A 20,304-nucleotide genomic window follows, 5' to 3' on the forward strand; every position below is an offset into this window, starting at 1 on the left:
GGAACTCTGGGCTCCAGTAGCAAGTCATGGAGACATTCAGGAACACGTGAGGGAGGCAGGGAAGGAGAGAAAGGAGGCTGAGGGCCTGGGGCCCAATGAGAGAAGGGTAGGAAGGAAATTGGAGCCATCTGTGTTTTCAGGTGCTGAGAGGCCAGTAGTATGAGCATCCACCCTGCAATCAGCAGCACGAGGGGCCCCGGTGGCCCTGACAAGAGTGAGTTTGGAGGTGTGGCAGGGACAAAGGCCAGCTTGCAGTGGGTTTTAGACAGACTGGGAGGCAGGGCATGGGAAAGAGCTCTTCCCAGGAGTCTTTGGTGCAATGGCTCCCTAAGTCCCAGGATTCTCCTCTTAGCCCCACGCCAGAGAAAAAACACGGATGGTGACCAGCGTGGGGAGGGCACCGACTCTTTCTGTCATAGACTTGCCTAGATCTCTAGAGACATTTGGCAGTTCAGGGTGTAAGGAGCTTTAGGGGCCCCTGCTTTCTGGAACATGAGAAGGAAAAAGGGATGGACAGGAAACTCATGGCAAAACTAGGGATCTGGGAATGTGAGCTGGATGAATCCTTAGAACTCACATCCAGCATTTTTACCGAACCAGAAAGGAAACTGAGGCCTGAGGTCACAGCTCCGTGAGTTGCAGAGCCAGGGCTAGAACTCAGAGATCCTCATTCTGGATTCATTGCTTCTGTTCGGCACAAATACTCAATTTTGAGCTGCTTCAGTTTCTGAAGGCTGAATTTTAGTTTCTTAGTATTCATATCCATTATAGTTCCAGAAAACCACAATTTCCCAGTTCTAAGAAACTCTAATGAAAATTCTCAAGAAACTTCTTAACCGTTGCACATCTCTTTCTAATGCTTTGGTGATTTAAATGTCAGTGAATCAGAAATGTATAAAGGAAGATTTCCTTGAAAGACAACGTGAGCTCAAAGGCTGTGAATCAGAGGTGGCAGGAGCCTCAGGGAAGCAAGGTGATATTTCATAGGAGGCTGAGATCTCAGGCATGACTCATTACTGATTTTCCATGATGTTCTGTGGCAACTGGAACCAGATTCTAAAGGAAAGGAGGGAAAATACTCCTAGGATTTCAGCCTTTCCAAAGCTAAGAAATGCTCAGGCGGAGCGAGGCTGAAAGGCATCATGAAAGAAATGGCTGTCGTCATTATGTGGGTGGGTGGTTGACTTCTAAGTCATTTCAAAAGGTGTTAAATATTTTATTCATTACAAATGCACTGCTTGGTGAGTTCCAACCAGGACCTTAAAATCGAGGGAGGGGCTTCAGGGAAGAAAGAGAAGGTAAGGAAAGGCCAAGAGAAAAAGGCGAAGCTCATTCCAGCAACTGAAATACCTGGAAACCATCTTGGGTAGGAAGAAACCCTAAGTCATGACTATCCTCCTGGTGATGTGCACACAACGCCCGCCTCCCAGCCTTGCCCTTCTCTCTGCAGGTGAGTCTGGCTGGGCAGCAGACATGAGTGTCTGTGATGGGCTCCTTGTGGATTCCTCTCTCAGGCTGCTGCTGCTGAGTCCAGGTATGCAAGGAGCCCACCCAGATGGTAGAAGGCAGTTTTTACTGGCTACAACCTTCTTACTACCCTAGGGTGGATGATAACATTTCTTTTCTCTGCGGTCGGAGATTTATTCTGCTCCAGGATCAGAATCTTCCTTGTGAAATCAGGCTGTCCTAAAAAAGTCCCAGGACCAGAGGGATAGGCTTTCCCCGTCCAACCCTAAGGGAATGGCAGGTGGACTCCTGGACTTGGGGTTAGAAAAACTGGGCTTGAGTCCCAATTTTGCTTCTTTTAGCTAAGTGACCCAATGGGCAAATTTTAGCCCACTGGTAAAATGGGGTGTATGCAATTCATACTTCATCTGGCTACCGTGAATATCAAATAAGAAATATAATGCATGTGAGTGGCTCTTGAATTTGGCTGCATAATTTTTTAATTTAAAAAAAATTTTTCTTTCAATGTTTATTTTTGAGAGACAGAGCACGAGTGGGGGAGGGGCAGAGAGAGAGGAAGACACAGAATCTGAAGCAAGCTCTGGGCTCTGAGCTGTCAGCACGAAGCCTGATATGGGGCCCAAACTCACAAATTGCAAGATCATGACCTGAGCCGAAGTTGGATGCCCAACCGACTGAGCCACTCAGGTGCCCCTAATTTGGCTGCATATTAAAACCACTATGAAGTGGCCAAAAAGACCCAGATGCCTGGGCCGTACCTCCTTGAACAGTAGTTTTAAATCTTGGCCACATTAGAATCACTGGGGGAGATTTGAATGGTCCCAATGCCCAGGTTTTATCCCAGACTGATGAAGTCAGAGTATCTCAGGATAAGACCCAGAAAACCAGCTTCTATTAAAGTTCCCAGATTACTCCAATAGGCAGCCAAGACTGGGAACCATTAATGAGTATGAAAGTTCTTTATCAACTGGCAAGCACCAAATACATGTAAGGAATTGCAAGCGCCAAATACATGTAAGGAATCATCGTCAGTATCAACTTGAACATGAAATATGGTGATAGTGATGTTGAATTGCATGGACCTTTCCAACACACTCCCAAGGGCTTCACAAATTAAGTATAAAGTTTAATAAAGTAATTGAGACTTGCCTTCAAAGGGCAAGTTATTAGAAAAATAATAATAAAATTAGTATAATATAAAGAAGGTAGAAAATTTTATGTTATTGTGTTTAAAGGATGCTTCTCAGACTTGACAGGTACACAAGTCACCCTCAGTTCTTTTTCAAGTGCAGACTCGGATCCCATTGTTCCGAGGGGAGCCTGAGACTCTTCAGTTCTAGCACACGTCCAGGGGAGGCCATCACGGTGGGTCTGAAGATGACAAGCACAGATGACCTAGATTCGAGTCCTTGTCCTTCCATTTCTGAGTTGTGTGACTGCGTGCAGTCGCCATTCCTCACTTTTTTGTAACTGGTAAACTTCTTCCCATCCCCGCTTCTGGAAAGCATGCATCCTTTTGCATCATGTAGTTGAATGGGCATGGTCAGCCTCAACTTGTCCCTGCAGTTCCCAGGTTAGTTGGCTTGCAATTGTCCCAAAGATGGGCCAGACTGGTCCAATGAAAACCTTCCCAGGGGTGGCTGGACTGGGGACCAAGAATGGCAGCCAGTCTTTATTGGTGGCAAAGCAGCATGAGAGGTGGGCTCATCACCATACGAGGGAACTGATGTGAAAAGGAGAGAGGGAAACAGAGTCTGAGAAGCAGCCAAGTCTCTGCTTCCGGGATTTGCCAATGCGGGGTTCTGCTTCTGCCCTTCTCGTGTTATATGCGCCATCCACAGAATTCTCCTTTTCCTTCTTCATTTGAATTACATTTCTTTCAATACAGAAAAAAACCAAAACCCTGAGGAAGACCCCAGGACAAATTAATGAATTCTGTGCTTCACCTTACTCATCTATTAGGTGGGATGACTAGTAGGACCAACACCATAAGGTTGTTACAGAAATTAATTAAAATAACACACAGAAGGGGCTTAGTATAGTATCTGATATGTAGTGTTCAGGGCCAGAGATTGCATCTACTGCAGACCATGAGCTCATAGCCTGGGCTTGACCCTTTATAAAGGGACTGGAGTCCTGGTTCAAATCTAGACCAGTCCTTCCCCCAGTCCCAATATGTACGTCCTCCATCTGGTCCAGACAAAATGATTCCTGCATGAATAGCACAGACTTGTTCTCCACTGTCCCTACTTCATGGACCCAAGATCAGCCTGGTTAAGCCCATGACCATCCTTGGTGTGCATTTGGGGATGTAAGAGGAAGGGATGGATTGGGCTCTGGGTTCTCCCTTGGCCCTTCTCTGAATTCACTTGGTCAAAGTCCAGCTTCCAGAAAAATGCAAAGGTCTCCAGGTTCTGGTTCTTCCTGTTGCCATCACTTAAAACTGTTATTTTCAGCATGCCTTTTGAATCCATAGAAATTGCCCAATCCCAGTTCACACAAATGCCCCAAGACCACTGTGTGATGTTGGTATTACTGCATATTCAATATCATGTAGCACATTAGGGGTGCTCCTACGGTGTGGCCTGAGGTGGCTGAAAGTGGATTTTGCTCTTATTTCAAACCAGCAAATATTGATCGAGCTCTCGGTAGGTGCGATGCCCTGGGAAGCCCTCCCTCTGCCTCTCCAGCAGCTTAGCGTGAGGCTTATAAAGCCGAAGGCAAACAGAATAGCGGAGAACGTCACATTTCTGAGCTGCAGAGTGTGGGATGCCTATTGCAATGCCGAAATGGTAAAGGTGGGAGACACCCAAGGATCTGGCACACAGAGAACATCACACAAAAAGTGTAAGCAGTACCTATTACTAGAGCAGTAGGCTCGTGGTTGGAGCTTGAAATGACGGCTTTCATAGAATCGTAGTAGTTCAACTGGAAATGACAAAAAAAAAAAAGAGAGAGAAAGAGAAAATGTTAATGAATGTGAAGATCACACACCAGGTCAAGGAAGAATGTGTCACAATATCTAAAGCATTCTTTTGACCCCCATTTCGAGAAGGAGAAAGGAACCGATTGTTCAGGGGATGGGCACATTTTTTAAAAACCCACTTCTGGAGTGGGCAGATGTGTGTAGGTGGCCTGGTGGAGTGCGGGGTGCGTGGGGGTCCTCTGTCTCTTTGACGCTTGCTCAAAGCGAACACCAGAACAATAATTCTGGGTATTCTGTCTGACAGACGGTGCTGAAGTCTCTACTACCTAGTTTAGATATTTCTGAAAAAAATCGGAACGCTGCCTGCATAGCCACAGGGGTTTCACGGAGAAAACAACTTATCCTTCACCATAAATCATATTTAAATTGGAAGCTATGCTGAGCGTCATATTGGGAAGGGTAAAAGACTGTCTTCCCTTGTCTCTGAAAATCGAGAGCCGGCCTCTGAGGCAGATATGCCACGATTAGGGAAGCGCGACGTTCGGGCAGGTGCCAGGGCTGGTCTTAGGTGCAAGGAACAGAGTCAGTGGGATTTGAGGAGTTTCTCTGCTCTTAGGACATTTCCTTCCTGGAAGAGGTCTTTTCTAAGAATATAAACATGTAAAATGGGTAAAGCCATAGTAGTGTTGAAAGAGCAATATTAGCTACGAGGGATGACTGGTTTCTCTTTTGGCCCTTGCAGGCACCATAGTAGGCTCAGAGGAGCATGCACAGAAGACAGCCCTCGGTTCTGACCCCCATGGAGTGCAGAACCACAGAGCCAAGGACACAGGAAGAGAGGGTTTCTGGAACTTGGGACCTGACCCAGCACAACAGGATTCAGTGCCCCCAAGCAACCTGACAGAGCTTAGAACTCCCTCTGTCATTTTTCTGTTGGAACAGGCTCCCTTGAGAAGGCTCACACGGCTCAGTGGGGAGACTGTGGGAACCGCCCCCCCCCCCCCCCCCCCCCCCGAGATGGGGTCGGGAAAGGAGAGCAGACCCCGGGGGAATTCTCCTATCACACAGCTCCTCTCTGTTAGCTCTCTTTCTATGCTGCCAATGCCAATGGCCTCTCTGGGACAGCACTAGCTCTGGATGTCCTTAGTACCGGTTCCTCCTGCCTTCCAAGGCAAGAGGGGCTGGTAATCCAGTGGGACAAAATGCCCACACTCTTAGCACGGCTCCATTCTGCCAAGTGGCAGAAGCCATGCACAAGAGGCCACATAGTGTATGACTTTATTTACATGATATGGCCAGAAGACGCACCTCGACAGAGATAGAAAGTAGGTTAGTGGTTGCTGGCACTGGGGTAGGAATGGGGATTAACCACACATGACTAACAGATCTTACTGGGGTGATGGAAATGTTCTTAAACTGCATCATGGTGATAACTGCACAGTTCAGTAAACTTAACAATCATTAATCGTACATTTAAAATGGGTGAATTTATGATATGTAGATACCTCAAAAAAGTTGAAGAAAAAATAAAGGATCTTGTTCCAATCACCTTTGAAAACCATATTGGTATTACATATGCCAAATTTACCTTGTTTACTTGGATTAGTTTCTTTTTTATTCTTACTTAATTCACATTTCCTTTCTTCTCCAGAATTGGTATTTGCTTCTCTTCGTATATGAAATTTTGTTAGTCTTAATCTTTTAGACAAATGCTATTTTCTTGGTCCAATTTTCCTTCACCTTGAATTTTCCTTTTTACTTAGCAAATAAGTTTAGTTATTTTCCTATTATTTCCTTTCACCCAATAATATTTCCTGACTTCCTTTTCTTGCATAAGTCTTCTTTTTTAGGAATCTTCCCCACCTACTTTAAACCTGACGTGTTTAGAAGACACAGAGATGCTCCCCTAACAGTTCGCTGAAAAATCCCTGTTCTCTCTCTACTCGGTGGAGAGCACGTCCAATCAGTGTTTGGTTTCTGATCTGCCTTAAAATAAAGAACAATGTCTTGCTCGTTTATGCGCTTAAGAAATACGAATTTAGCATCTCAAAGTCAGTAGAAATCTCAGGGAAAGGACTCTCCTGCTCAAAGTCATATTATTGCTCCAAAGACCCTTGGGTCCTTTGAGTTGGCTCTCATTTCTACAAGAGGAAGGAAAACACACCGTCTTCAGACCCAAAGGACCGCCAGATGGGAACCCCCAAAACAAGCATATCAGGAAGTTCAAATTAATCAATGTCTCTAGCTTCTAGCAACCAGATGTTTATCATTCTTTGTACCATTCTTGGTATTTCATGCAGCATTTTTATTTGTTTTCAGCTAGGTTAATTGAGTTATCTCAGGGACATTGGTCATGCATTAAAGAATATATATATTTATTTGATTGGCTGATACATCTGCGGGGAGAGGTCAGGCTGGCAAATTCTTATTTACTTTTACTTACACATTTCTTTTCCTTTCCTCTTCCGTCCCTCCTTCCCTCCTTTCCTTCCTCCTGCTCTTCCTTCTTTCTCTCTCCCTCCTCTCTTTTGCCCTCTCTCCCTACCTCCTCCCTTCTTTTCTTTCTTTCCTCTCTCTCTTCCTCCCTTTTTCTCCCTTCCTTTCTCTCTCCTTCTCCCTTCCTTTCTCTCTCTTCTCTCTCTCTCTCTCTCTCTCTTCCTTCCTTTGCCCCTCCCTCCCTCCACTAGTTCATTCACTCTCTCTCTTACCTGAGTAACCCAGTCTCCGTGCACACTCCAGCAGATATAGTTCACGTTTGGAGAGGCCACAGCATTTTTAATGCTAATGTTTGGCATGTTGTCAATTTTGGGCAGTTTCTTCCAAGTTCTAAGGAAAAAGATGTAAACATTTCAAAGGGATAAGAACGAACATCCCTCAACATCCTGCTCATTCCCACCAGGAGCCTTTTCTCAGATTATTCTTCTGGCCAGGAATTCCCTCCCCTCCTCCGAGGCCTCACTCAATCCTCCATGGCACCCTCTCTGATTATGCTCGACCACCTGCTCACTCCTGTCCTGGACTCCAGGATATGCATTATGTGTGCTGCCCTTATTTGCACACTCAGATGTGCACAACCAGCAGGCTTCAGAGCCCCACAAAGCCCCGTAGAGAACAGGACTCAACCAGAATTGAGCATCCTGGTGTGTCTGGCTGGGGTTGGAGCAGCCTTTCAGGAGAAGAGAAAGGGTTTTTGACGTGAGTCATACAGAGAAGTGGGCCTTGTGTGTAGGCATCAAATGGGAAGAACTCGGAGATGGTGTCAGTGACCTCACATGTTATAAACGCTCTTTAGTTATTAAGTAATTCACATGAATGCTCTGGGGGACAGACTGTCCCTCCACAGTGGACACAGGAACAAAGCACTAGGAACAAAACAGAGGAATGACTCCTTGTGGAGGACCCATGTCCGCCCAACAGCTACTCCCCCACTTCTTCCTTGCCGACAAAAGCAAGGCACAGATCCCTTGATTTCAGGGCTGTCATGTGAGTCAGTTCTGGCAAGTCGGATAAGGTAAAATCAGCCAAGAGCTCTGGGAAAATTTTTTGCTTCTTCTGAAAATGTGAAAATAGTGTGAGGCAGTCTCTGTCTCTCTCCCCACCCCCTCATTTTTCTTTCTCATATTTACTCTTCCCTGGCTGGCATTCTTTCTGATTTTTAAGCACAGTCAATATGTGAAATGATGTCGGGAGCTATGGCAGCCACTGTGAGACCACGAGGCCATAGGCTGAAGGATTAAAAAGCCAACATGCAAAAAGATGGTGAAGTGACATAATAGAGTCTGAAGGCTCTTCATGACACCACTGATAAGCTAAACCAGCACAGCAAACACCCATATCCTGATGTTTTTGTTAATGAAAGAAAGATAAACTCTTCTATCCTTTGCTGGTCTTTTTTTTCTGTCATTTACGAATAGCAAACATTTAACTTCTTCCTATATGTCAAACACTGTTGCAAGCACGTTGTACATAGTAACCCATTTACTCCTCAGCCTAAACCTATTAGACAGGCACTACTATTATCCCCTTTTGAAAGATGAGGAACGTGAGGCACAGGATTAGATGACCTGCCAAAATTTGCAAGTAGAAGAACTGGGATTCAAACCCAAGCAGCCAGGATTGCAGCTTAAGGTATTCGTAGTGGACAGACCAATGGTACACAATAGTCTACAATGGATGCTCAGGTGGCTCAACATGTCACAGGATTGTGGGCTGTTTTTGAGCTGCAAGCGGTCCTTGAGATGACCTTGAAGACACCTGAGTTAGATACAACCTGTGGATCTGTGGATCGCTGCAGCCTGCAGTCTACGTCCCACCAGCAACGAGAAAAGTGCGCTAGCTTCCTCGAAAGCAGTCTCAATATTGGATTTTTTCCATAATAATTGTGCTTCGTTTTGTTAGTTATATCATAATAAAATTCTCTTACTCTGCGCTTTTGATTTTACTTTTTAGTTTTTCATTCATCCTTACTCTGTACTTCTTAATTGCTGGCACGGTAGTATACGTTTTTCACTTAAACTGCTCATTCACTTTCTCTTAAGCATTCATTTTTTGGGTTTCAATCCACTGAAAAGTTATCTCTCAGGATTCGTCTGTGAACAGTGGTCATATCAGACTGACGAGAGACCTTCTCGACTGGAGTCACTCAGCACTCCCTCTCAGTCTGGTTGTGACCCTTGCTGTCTTGTCTTCAGCCTCGAGGGGTGAGGGGAAGTCTATGGGGAGGACTCGCTTTCTTTCCAAATGAGTTTCCTGTCAGGTTAGGTCACCTCTTGGACTTGCCTTTTCATCCACCGTTGCCTGATGAAACCCTTTGCTGCTGAGTTTTCTCAGATTTTCCATCCCTCCTTCCCTACCCACCTGAGCCAAAGAGAGCAGGAAGTTGTGGACTGGAGAGATCTCAATTCCCAGACTTCAGAACTCAAGCCCTATTCTTTGTCTCGTTTCTCCTTTCAGAGTATGGCAACGCAGAAACCAATGCCCTACGACCTCCATTTTACCTGTGGAATTGGCCTTTTAAGATTTATTTTATGGTCTAAATTGACTTGGCTTCCATAACAATACTCCAATGAATCTGATCTCTCTGGTTAAATGGAACATTGTTCTTTAAAAAGCAATTTTCAAGAAGCAATTTAAAACGTCTGATATTATTACTTTATAAAGAAAGTGTCTATTCTCCAACAATAGAGCAAATAACAAGTCCATCTCTTCAGCCTGCACCTTCCTTTATGGCACTTTGAGAATCCTTTAACTCGCTCTTTCTGTCAATTAATCTCTTGCTTAAATTTCTCTTGAATAAAAATCTTCCTGACCTTCTTCCATTAACCTCTCCTTCATAATACCATTCACCATATCTGTTACTTTCCTCTGATACATTTAATTTCTTGGAATGACTTTTCATGACAGAAATGGAGCAGAAGAGAAAGACTGGCCAAGTTTACAGACTTGGTGAGATTAAGGAGATGGTGAAGGTGCTCAGTACTTTAAGGTAATTCATTTGAAACATGCATTCATGTTTCAAGATAGAAAACTCTGGAAGAAGAGCTTTAAATTCTGCTGGGAAACATGGACTCCGTCTCTTGTACTGTATTAACTGATGGGGACAAAGACTCTACAATAAGGAATAAGGACTTGATTGTAAGTTATTTTCATTCTGGTAATAGTTTCTATATTATCCATCAATATTTTTCTTTAATTCAGACAAGGTTCATAATCTTTTGTTTAATCTCCACCAGGCATAAAGTAGATAAATTTCTTGGGATTCTTAGGACAAAGCTGTCCTTCATTGAAGGCATCTACTAGAGAGAATTAAAATCTTTCTTGTATCTATCAGTTTTTCATCTAATCTGAAATTGGTTTCGTTAAATCTGAAGAACTGTTCTCCACACTGCTGGCTTGATGAGTTCAGATATGTTTGTATTGGAAGCCAATTGTTCACCTTGAACTTCATCTTTCAGCTTGTCAAAAAAAAAAAAAAAAAAAGTCTCACACTATCTAAGCAGCACCGTGCGTGAATCTCCAAAGCAGCATAGATTGGAGGAGGCTGTCAATGCAACTAGAACCTCAAGTCCCCTCAACCCCAACCCAAGACCCCTTAAGAGAAAGTGTGGAACTCTCCACGGTGGCCCATGAGAACCCCTTCCCACACTTCAGAAGAGCAGGCCATCTGGACATCCAGCTCAATGGCCGTGGAAGGCCAGCATCACCTGGGACTCGGGTTCCCAGCCTGTAATACTGAGAAACTGTGTGTGTGTTGTGAGAGAGCGCTCATCCATTATAAGGCAAAACTCCAACAGATTTATTCTTTTTCACCCACATGCGCCTAAAGAATATTGTGACTCATCCTGCTGTGACTCTAGAGAAACAAAAATTCCTAGAATTGTTATTACCAGTACTATTTATTTTCCATTCCTCTCCCAGAGGTGTCCTTGTATTGCATCTTTTGAGTGATGAGTGAATGCCTCTAGTCAAAGCAACATGAGTTGTAGCAGGTGAATCCCACTCTGAGGGAAGGTTTTAGTGACGGGCCACAGGACTCTGTTCTCACTGTGCCCCGTTCAACAGTCTCCTCTAGGACCTGGGTGAATATACTATGTGTCGTACCAGGAAATGTACTGACCCCTCACAGCTGAGGGAAAGAGCGAACCTACTGGATGTCAGCGTCAGCATTTAAAATCATTTTAACCAAATAGATTAAGGACGCAAAAAATCAATAAAGTGCAGTTTAGCAAGAAGGAAAGCTCTGAGTTTAGGTTCAAAGCATCAATTTGTAAGAAAAGGATGAAGAAGAAATACATGGCTTGACTGTGGAAGGTGACACCTTGGTGGGCCATCTGGTGCCTTGTGGTGTCCAGTCCTGCGTCCTCCAGACACAGCCTAGAAGAGAGGTTTCATGACAAGACATCTTGAAAGGAGGTCACATGAAGAATGGCTGAGAAAAGTAGAAATGCTTATCTGGGAGACAAGACGATAACAGTCATCCGCTAAAGCTGAAAAAGCGCATGTTTTGTTTCTCTTTCCTTTAAAAAATATTTTCACTTTTATCCAAGCTATATGCACTTGCTTGAAGAGTCAAATGGTTCTGCAAATTTGAGAAACTAAACTTCTATCCCCATTTCCATCCCCAAGGGTCTCCACGTTCCCTCCTTTTAGCTGATGATTTTGGTGTCTATTTCATGTCTCTAAATAACATGCTAATCTTGCTTCTTTGGGCTTCTCAGGCTGGGGCATTATCTCTTGACTCTCTACTTTCATTTGCTTGAACTTTTGAGTATTTAGCATTTTTTTTAATGTCTTTATTTTTGAGAGAGAGAGATAAGAAAGTGAGCAGGGGAGGGGCAGAGAGAGAGGAAGACAGAGAATCTGAAGCAGGCTCCAGGCTCTGAGCTGCCAGCACAGAGCCCGCCGTGGGGCTGGAATCCACGGACTGTGAGATCATGACCAGAGCTGAAGCCTGACGTCTAACCGACTGAGCCACCCAGGCGCCCCAGTACTTAGCGTTCTTTACCCAACACCTCAATCTCCTCTCAAGACATTCAGCATTCATTTCATTGACTTTCTTTTCCGCCCACTCCGGCTGCCCCAATCCTGGCCCACAGCAGTCCTCTTGGGACTTTCTGCTGTCGTACTGCAGGGGGTGGGATGGGGAGTTGCCATTTGATCCTCTTCGCCTTCGAATCTCCTGTTTGCTGTATCTTGATTCTTCCTCTTTTCCATTTTCTCCCTCAGTTTATAGAGAAAATCCTTCAACATTTTTCTGAGAAGTATATGTATATGGGAAATATATTCTGAAACTTTGCATCTCTGAAAATGACTGTTCTACTCATTACATTTCAGTAATGGTTTATCTCAGTATAAACTTCAATACTGGAGATCATTTTCCATCAGATTTTATTTTTTTTTAATTTTTTAATGTTTTATTTATTTTTGATACAGAGAGAGACGGATCATGAGCAGGGGAGGGGCAGAGAAAAAGGGAGACACAGAACCGGAAGCAGGCTCCAGGCTCTGAGCTGTCAGCACAGAGCCTGACACGGGGCTCGAACCCACGAACGTGAGATCTGACCTGAGCCGAAGTGGGAGGCTTAACCAACTGAGCCACCCAGGCCCCCCTCAGATTTTATTTTAAAGTAATCTCTACACCAAACTTACAACCCTGAGATCAAAAGTCGCATGCTCTGCTGACTGAGCCAACCAGACACCCTCCTTCAGACTTTTGAATGGATTTTCCATTACCTTCTAGCTTCCAGTCCTGCTGTGGTAAAGTCCAAATCAACTGAAGTACTAATCCTATGCATAACGAACTGACTTTTTCCTCCTCTGGACACTGCTAGAAGCTTCTCTTTGCTCTTAATGTTTTGGGAAGTGCTTTCAAACTATTTATTTGACTGTTTTCTCCACTTTCTTTTCTCTTTTTTTCTGGGCCCAATATTTGGATATTGTACTTCCTGGATTGATCTTACGGTTTTCTCTTTTCTTTCACATTTTTTGTCTTTTTGTCCTTTGTTTTGGGAGAATATTATCTTCTAACCATTCTACTGAGTTAAAAACTACTTATCACAATTTTAAATTCCAAGAACTTTTTATTCCCTCAATTTTCCTCTATAATAGTTCCTTCGTATTTAATGGATTTAAGCTTGTTTCTCCAAAGATAATAATGATATTTGATAGTTATTTCCTGCCTAAAAGGAGAAAATATGGCATCAGTGATCTAAGGGGCAGTGTGGCCAATCATGGGGCCTGTGGGGGAGCGGGTCCTGCCTTGTGAAATGGTGTTTTGGCTCTCAGCTTTTCCCACAGCTGAACTAAGGATTTCATTTGGGGGGATTTCCTAAGTACTTACCATGTGTTTTTCTGTTTTACAGATTCCACATTTTGCTGCTACTATTTCTATTCCTTCCATTCTTTACCCTATGCCTTCAGAGGACGAAAATCCTCTGCTGTTGTTCAGATGAGTTTTGTTTAGGTGGGAATAAAGTCGAGGTATGTGTTCAAATTATCCTGCTTCCTGGAAGTATGGAGAGTCAGTCCGGAGTCATGCAGGGTTTCCTTTTGAATATTTAGAAATAATCCATGGGGCCCCTGGGTGGCTCAGTCAGTTAAGCGCCTGACTTTGGCTCAGGTCATGATGTTGCCGTTGGTGAGTTCAAGCCCTGCATTGGGCCTGAAGCCTGCTTCAGATTCTGTATCTCCCTCTTTCTCTGCCCCTCCCCCACTTGCTGTTTCTCTCTCAAAAATAAACATAAAAATTAAAAAAAAAAAAAGAAAAGAAATAGTCCACATTTTCAGGGGCTGCCTTGAGAAAGAAGCTCCCTTTTCCCAGAAGGGCCACGCTGATCTGGAATGTGTCTTTCTCAGGCATGTGGCCGAGAGGCAGCTAGTTCCATTGGCTGGATCACAAATTAGGTAAGATGTCTCTCTGAGACCTCACTCAGAATCCTTCAAATCTATCATTTAAACTCCGGATTACATCACGATTATTCCAGGCTTCAAGTGATGTTCAAATGTTCAAGTCTGAGCAAATGTGCTTTTGTTTTTTGTTTCATTTTCCCTCCGGGTTACAGTGTACTTTTGTGGAGGGATGGCTTTGAAAGAAGTGACATTTTGAGGGAGAATTTGCTTCTTCTGGTTCTGTTCTCCAAAGATTACAGGTGATGAGACATATGTCTCTAGTTCCCATCAGGTTCTCTTCATCATCTTCCTAAACATAAATCAGTAATTTCAGTTGAATGATACACCTGGCAGAGGCTGGCAGGAAAAGCTCAAGGCTAAGGAACATAAAGTTGTAGTGTGAACCACTGCGAATTGAACATCACATCAAGAAAATAAAGCATGACTGAAATTCTATTTGGTCAGTGGGCAAATAAGAGGCCACTTATCAAAATTCTTCTTATATTTAACTTTCTAGCAAAACAGTTGACCTGTGCAGTTGATGATGAGCACATGTGCTCACAAGTGGTTACCTGGGCACACTCCTTCAACCATCGCCTCAGCAATGAAGAAGTTAATGTCATATAGTTATTTTTAAGCATTTTCTAATGCTTAACTAATTTTAAACTAAAAACAAAATCCCTTGAATTCAAGATCTGATGAAGAGCCAGCAACCATCCATCCACCCATCCATTCATCCATCATCTATCCATCCACCATCCATCCATTTAATGTCTACTAAAGACTCAGAAATAAGAGCTCTATTCTTACCCTCTAGGAACTCCCAGAGACAGATTAGTGAGAGAGACAGACCGTGGACACAACACTCTGTCTCAGAACTTTGATCCCAATCATTGAAGTGTGCATGGCTGCCTTGGGATGCACGGTATGGGGAGGAAAGGCCTCCCTGAGGATAAGAGGCTTAGTGAAGGCGGTGAGGCCACCTACACAGACTCACGGGACCCTGAGAGAAGAGGATACTTGTTAAAGCCCACCTGCTTTAGAACATGGGGGCCCTTTGGGGGTGTGTGTGTGAAAATACCAGGAAGAGATGAATCTGAAAAAATAACCAGGGCCCCAATCCTGAAGTGTTTGGGGGGCCATACTGAAAAGCTCAGATTTTATTTGAAGGCTAAGGGAAGTCACTGAAGGCTTTTCTGCAGAGTAGAGACATCACCGTCTCGTCTCCTTTGCTTCCCCATGGTCTGAGTCACCATCATCACTAGAGCGATCATTCAACATAGAAGTCAGAGCGTGCCACCCACTGCTTAAAACCCTGCCACCGCTTGATCCTGCTATAAGGCCCCATGTGACTTCTCTCAGTTCAGACTTCATGCCTTCCACTGTCACTCTGCACCTAGTCAAGCCACATCAGCACATGTGTGTGCCACCTCAGGGCACTCCTCTGGGGTTCTGTCCACAAGGAACATTCCTCCTCACCACCTTGTTGCTCACTCCCTCACCTCCTCTGAGCAAACACCAATCTTCCAATGAGGACTATCCTGGCCACCCTATTTTAACTGCTACTTGTGCACGCGCGCACACACACACACACACACACACACACACTGTCCTGTTGACACCCTGTGCCCTGCTCTGTTTTCACTCTTTCCCACCGCATTTATCACCTTCAAAGATGCCATATAATTTATAATGTTTACTGTGTTTCTTCTCCCAGTAGAGTCTGACTATCTAGTAGACATCTGTGTTGAGTTCATTGTTATGCCTCAAGCAACTAGGATGGAAGACTGGCATATAGTAGATACTCAATAAATGCTTGTTGAATGTGTAGAAGATTAGATTTGCTGTTTTACTGAAAAAAATCCACACACACACACACACACAAAAACCAAACAACCAATAAAAATATGTAAAATTATCTGCAGGGATTTGATATTGGAGGCTGAGGACGCTGGGGAGGAATTTGTTGCTGTGATGGTAATGATTGGTGGGATGTGGGAAGTGACTGAAGAAAGAGAAAGGAGGGCACAGATTAGAATTACTAAAGAGAGAGGATTAGTCACTCAGGTGACCGATTCTTTGGATGTGGGGCTGATGTCTGGCCTGGGGCCCCCCTAGAGGTAGTAGCACTATTCCTGGAGGCAGCGGGAGGAGAGGAGTGACACAAACTTTCGGTGTGCCGAGTCTCAGACATGTGGTCTTTCGGGTCCCTGCGGGGCAGGTGAGCGGATGTCATGCTAACTACATATTATAGCGTTTCTCTCCTCTGTGCACAGCCCCAAGGCAAACACATCCCAATTTACCTTCAATTTTTAACAAAATCAAAATAAGCGATTGTAATAATTTACTGCTTACCCTATAGCCATTGGCCTTCCCCATGGTCTTATCTGAGGCTTTAAAGAAAACCTCTGTAGAAGGCACCAAGTATCATTTCCATTTCCCCAGTGTCCATTTTCACCCTGACATCTAGAGATGGAGTCTTAATTCCCTACACCCTCGGACGCCCTCTAACTTTCCCTGAAATGATCACGTCTTTAGCTAGTTTATTTGAGAGAGGAGCAAACTCACTATAATCCAATCCTTAGGGAAACCACTAGATTGTGGGATATGGGTTTTTGGTTGTTTTTTTTTTTTAATGGCTGGCAAGGCTCTGGCTTTTCTCCAGTTCCTCAAAGCAGTAACCTCCTCTCATGATAAAACTGTACCCACTTGCTAGAAACTCAACAACTTTGTTCTTCCCTTTCTTCGTAGCTCCCAGATGGCCACCAGCTGGTCTGGGCTATTTTTTGCATTCCAATCCCTTTATCCGTCCTCCTGGTTTGCTTTTTGATCTCCGTGTCTTGCCCCTCCTCCTTCTAAGAGCCACCATACTATTATAACCCTCTTTAGAAGCACCTATTTTCTAAGAGAACCTGAGGACTTTTTGGAGCATTACCTCTTTTTTTTTTCTTTTGTATTATAAGGAAAACCAGCTGCAGGGGGGTGTGGGAAGAAAAGCTGTCTCCTAGAGGAGGGCATCAACCTCCTACGTGAAAGGGGTCAGAGCAGACTGTATGTTCCCGACAAGGCTACAAGGGGAAAAACAAACCCGGAATGTTCCAGAAGCCACACGTTGGTCTTCCAACTGTGCTCAGCACTCTTCATTGGCATGGCGAGATGTCTGTTCCCCTCTCTGGCTTTCTCACCAGCCAGCCAGGGCAATGGCAAAATGCACCATTTGGTCTCATTTCAGTGCTTTTCTGTTCCAACCCCCCCACGACCAGGGAGTTTTGCCCCATATCCCCAGTTGTTTGCAATATGGAGCTCTGACTCATTCACAGGGTTATAGCTAGAAGACTGTCTGAAATGACCCACTGAAGAAGTCAAGCTGAGGTGTGTGTCTGTGTCTTCATCTGTGTTTGTCAGGCCTGGGAGTGTCATGTTACATGCGTCTGAGGCAGCATTTCTGTGAGGTGTTGGTGACGCATCTGCCTGAGCAGGGAGAGTGTGGGCATATCCGCATACTGGGCTTGTGTGTGTGTGTGTGTGTGTGTGTGTGTGTGTGTGTGTACAAGGGCCTGTGCAGGGTGCCTATGTGTGTGTGAGTGCGGGGTGCCTGTGTGTGTGTGTGTGTGTGTGTGTGTGTGTGTGTGTGCGCGCGCACGCAGGCTCCATGTGCGTGACTGAGTGCATGAACGGGATTTGTGTGGGACTGTGCACATGTGTGCATGCACAAGATCTGTGACCACGTGTGTGCACCAGCTCCTTACGTGTGAAGGCAGAGGGGATCGAGGCGGGGTAGTGACTGTGCTGTCCATCTGGGTCTGCGTGTGGTGTTTGGGGGTGCCTGTGTGGGTGTCGGAGGGTAACGTGCGCTGTTTTGTAGGGGTGTCTGTGTGTCTGTGTTGGGAGACCGTGGGGTGAAAGTAGGGGATGCATTTGGGCGAGTGTCGCAAAGGAAGTCTGTGGAAGGCACGTGGAGGGCTGTCTGCAAGAGTTTGGAGGGTATATTTTGAGACGTTTGTGGAGGATGTTAGGGGTGTTAGTAAAAGTGTCAATGTGGTGTCAGAGGGGCGTGGGAGGGCTGTGGGGCATGATGTAGCGTATCGATGGGGCGGCTGCCGGGGTGAGTATGGAGGCTAGTTCACTCTGGAGCCTGTAGGGGTGTTTGTGGGTGACTCTGTGTCGAGTCTGTACATCTGCCTTTGGGGATACTGGGGGGCTGTCTGTGGGCAAATTTCTGTGGAGGTGTGGGGGTGCCTGCAGATCCATGCGCCTCTGCCCCTGAGTAGGTGAGTCTGTGAAGATACAGCAACGGCCTCAAAAACTTAACCACAGTGGGGTGTCTGGGAGGCTCAGTCAGTTGAGCAGCAGACTTCAGCTCAGGTCATGATCTCACAGTTCGTGGGTTCAAGCCGTCGGGCTCTGTGCTGACCACTCAGAGTCTGGAGCCTGCTTCAGATTCTGTCTCTCTCTCTCTCTGCCCCTCCCCCACTCACACTCTGTCTCTCAAAAATAAATAAATGTACAAAATACCCACAAAACTTCCCACAGGAGCACACTTGGCCTTGCCTTGGTGCCTTACTGTCCCCAGAGTGTGACTGTGGCAGCCCAGTTCCCCACGGCAGGCAGCTCTGTCCGTGGGACCCCTCTCCCCGGTTGCCAGCAGTGATTTGCCGGGGACTCTCCTGCACACTGCCGGTCACTGAGGCCACACCCTGACTCCCGTGTTACCTCCTCCCTGCGGGAAGCAGGTGTGAGCTCCTGCTCTGTCCCGTGGGGCCCTCACCCCGGTCCCAGGGCACTCAACAATGTACCTGGGCGTGCCTCCACTAATGCAAGCATGCCTTGTCATCCCAGGGACCACCCAGAGAGACAGAAGAGGGAGCATGTCCAGCACCCGTCCCTCCAGCCAGCTTCCAAAAATGATGTCACGGAGCCCAGAGTGCTGGCTTTCCATCCACTTCTCTGCAAAGGGAATTGGCTCTGCCTAAAAGGAGATGTCCTACTGAGATCAGGCTTTTCGCTTCATCCGGCTGGCAATTCACCAGGGCTACAACCATCCAGAGGTGGCCACTGTTGGCACCACCACGGCATGGATAGTTCCCGTGTGCCACGCTGGTGTTCAGCATTAGCGATGAAGTCCTTTCAGTGTCTCCACGATGCAGCATGTAGCAGCTCCCAGGTTTACCAGTGGGGAAAACGAAGTAGAAGGAGGCCACCCTCCTGCGTGAGCTCCCGCAGGGCCCAGAGATGCCCCACTAGCCCAGGCCTCGCCAGCCCTCCCCCTGCAAACCTGCCGAGGCGCTCCTGGGTCGCTCTGGCTATGGTGGCTAACGTTCCGGAGGGAGCCCAGGGGGCTGAGCAAGGGCCAAAGTTGGCAAGCGGGCAGGAGAACAGCCGCATTTACCTAGAGATCCTGAGCAGGACACCTGTGCTTACGACGCGGATCATTAAATGCTCTTTAAGTAGAGCTCTCAGGTGACACCCTGGAGGGATTTTAGCCCCCTATTTCTTTTGTCTGAAGAAAGATGTTTTACTAATTTCAGAGCCAAAAGCTAGGGGTGTTCACTGCTGATAGACCCCTTCCTATTCACTTTTTTTTCAATGTGCATTTATTTATTTTGAGAGAGATGGGGAGAGGCAGAGAGAGAAAGAGAGAAAGAAGCGCAAGCAAGCTCTGCATAGTCAGCGAAGAGCCTGAAGTGGGGCTTGAACTCACGAACTGTGAGAGCATGACCTGAGCCGAAATCAAGAGTTGGACACTTAACCGATGGAGCCACCCAGGCACCCTCCCCTTCATTCACTTTAGATAAAACTTCTCCAGTTTCTGAGAAGCACCGCAGGTGGTCATTCCTTCACCTTGTCCAGCTGACACACCAGGGCTTTGTGTGCCCCTTGGCAGGTGCTAAGATGCCACCTGTGCCCTGTCCCCAGGACATTCTCCTGGGTTGCCTCTCAGTCAGATGAGCCCAGTGACTAATCTTCCTTGTTCTCCTTCTGGATACACCTGAATTACCTCATTCAGATCTCAGAACTCCTCTGGGAGGGCAGTGGGGGTAGGTACAGAGGAGGGAAGAGGGGGTAGGGATTGCTGTCTTCAGGTTATGCATGAGACACGGGAACAGAGATAAGTATTTGGCGACAGCCACACCGCAGTGAACACGTGGACAGGGACCAGAGCTGCAGGCTGGCGTCTCCCATACCCTCAGTCTCCCTCCCCAGCTACCACATCTAGATGACAGGTGCTGTCCTCTCTACCAGCATCCATTCTATTGGAAGATGAGGCATTGTTCTACAGCCCCACAACGATGAGGTGAGGGAGAAAGCCCCAGGGGCACGCGGACAGTGACTATTACAGGAGGGCCCTGTGCAGTGATCTGGCAGACTCTGGAAGACACAGGATTTGATCCAAACACCGAAGGTGGGAGAGGAATTTGAAAAGCCAGGACAGAGGGAAGGGCCCCTTCCAAATGTGCAGTTTGTAAGCCAAGATGCGGAGGAAGGCAGGGTTCTGAAGATGGCCCACCTTAGAGCCAGGGAGG

The 20,304-nt window shown here is 46.0% G+C and overlaps 1 protein-coding gene across 2 annotated transcripts in view; it reads right to left on the bottom strand.

Moving 5' to 3' along the window:
- The window catches only part of LOC115290823 (WD repeat-containing protein 49-like), a 96,190-nt gene that overhangs the window by 46,933 nt on the left and 28,953 nt on the right, over nt 1–20,304 (bottom strand). For both annotated transcript variants that reach the window (XM_029938625.1, XM_029938626.1), the window contains 2 exons: nt 7,102–7,219; nt 4,326–4,395 (listed from right to left, as the gene is read on the bottom strand). In XM_029938625.1, coding sequence (XP_029794485.1) covers nt 4,326–4,395; nt 7,102–7,219 — 188 coding nt within the window. The remainder of the gene's footprint in view (nt 1–4,325; nt 4,396–7,101; nt 7,220–20,304) is intronic.

The sequence above is a fragment of the Suricata suricatta genome, chromosome 4 (genome assembly GCF_006229205.1).
Source record: "Suricata suricatta isolate VVHF042 chromosome 4, meerkat_22Aug2017_6uvM2_HiC, whole genome shotgun sequence".
NCBI classification, from domain to species: Eukaryota; Metazoa; Chordata; class Mammalia; order Carnivora; family Herpestidae; genus Suricata; species Suricata suricatta.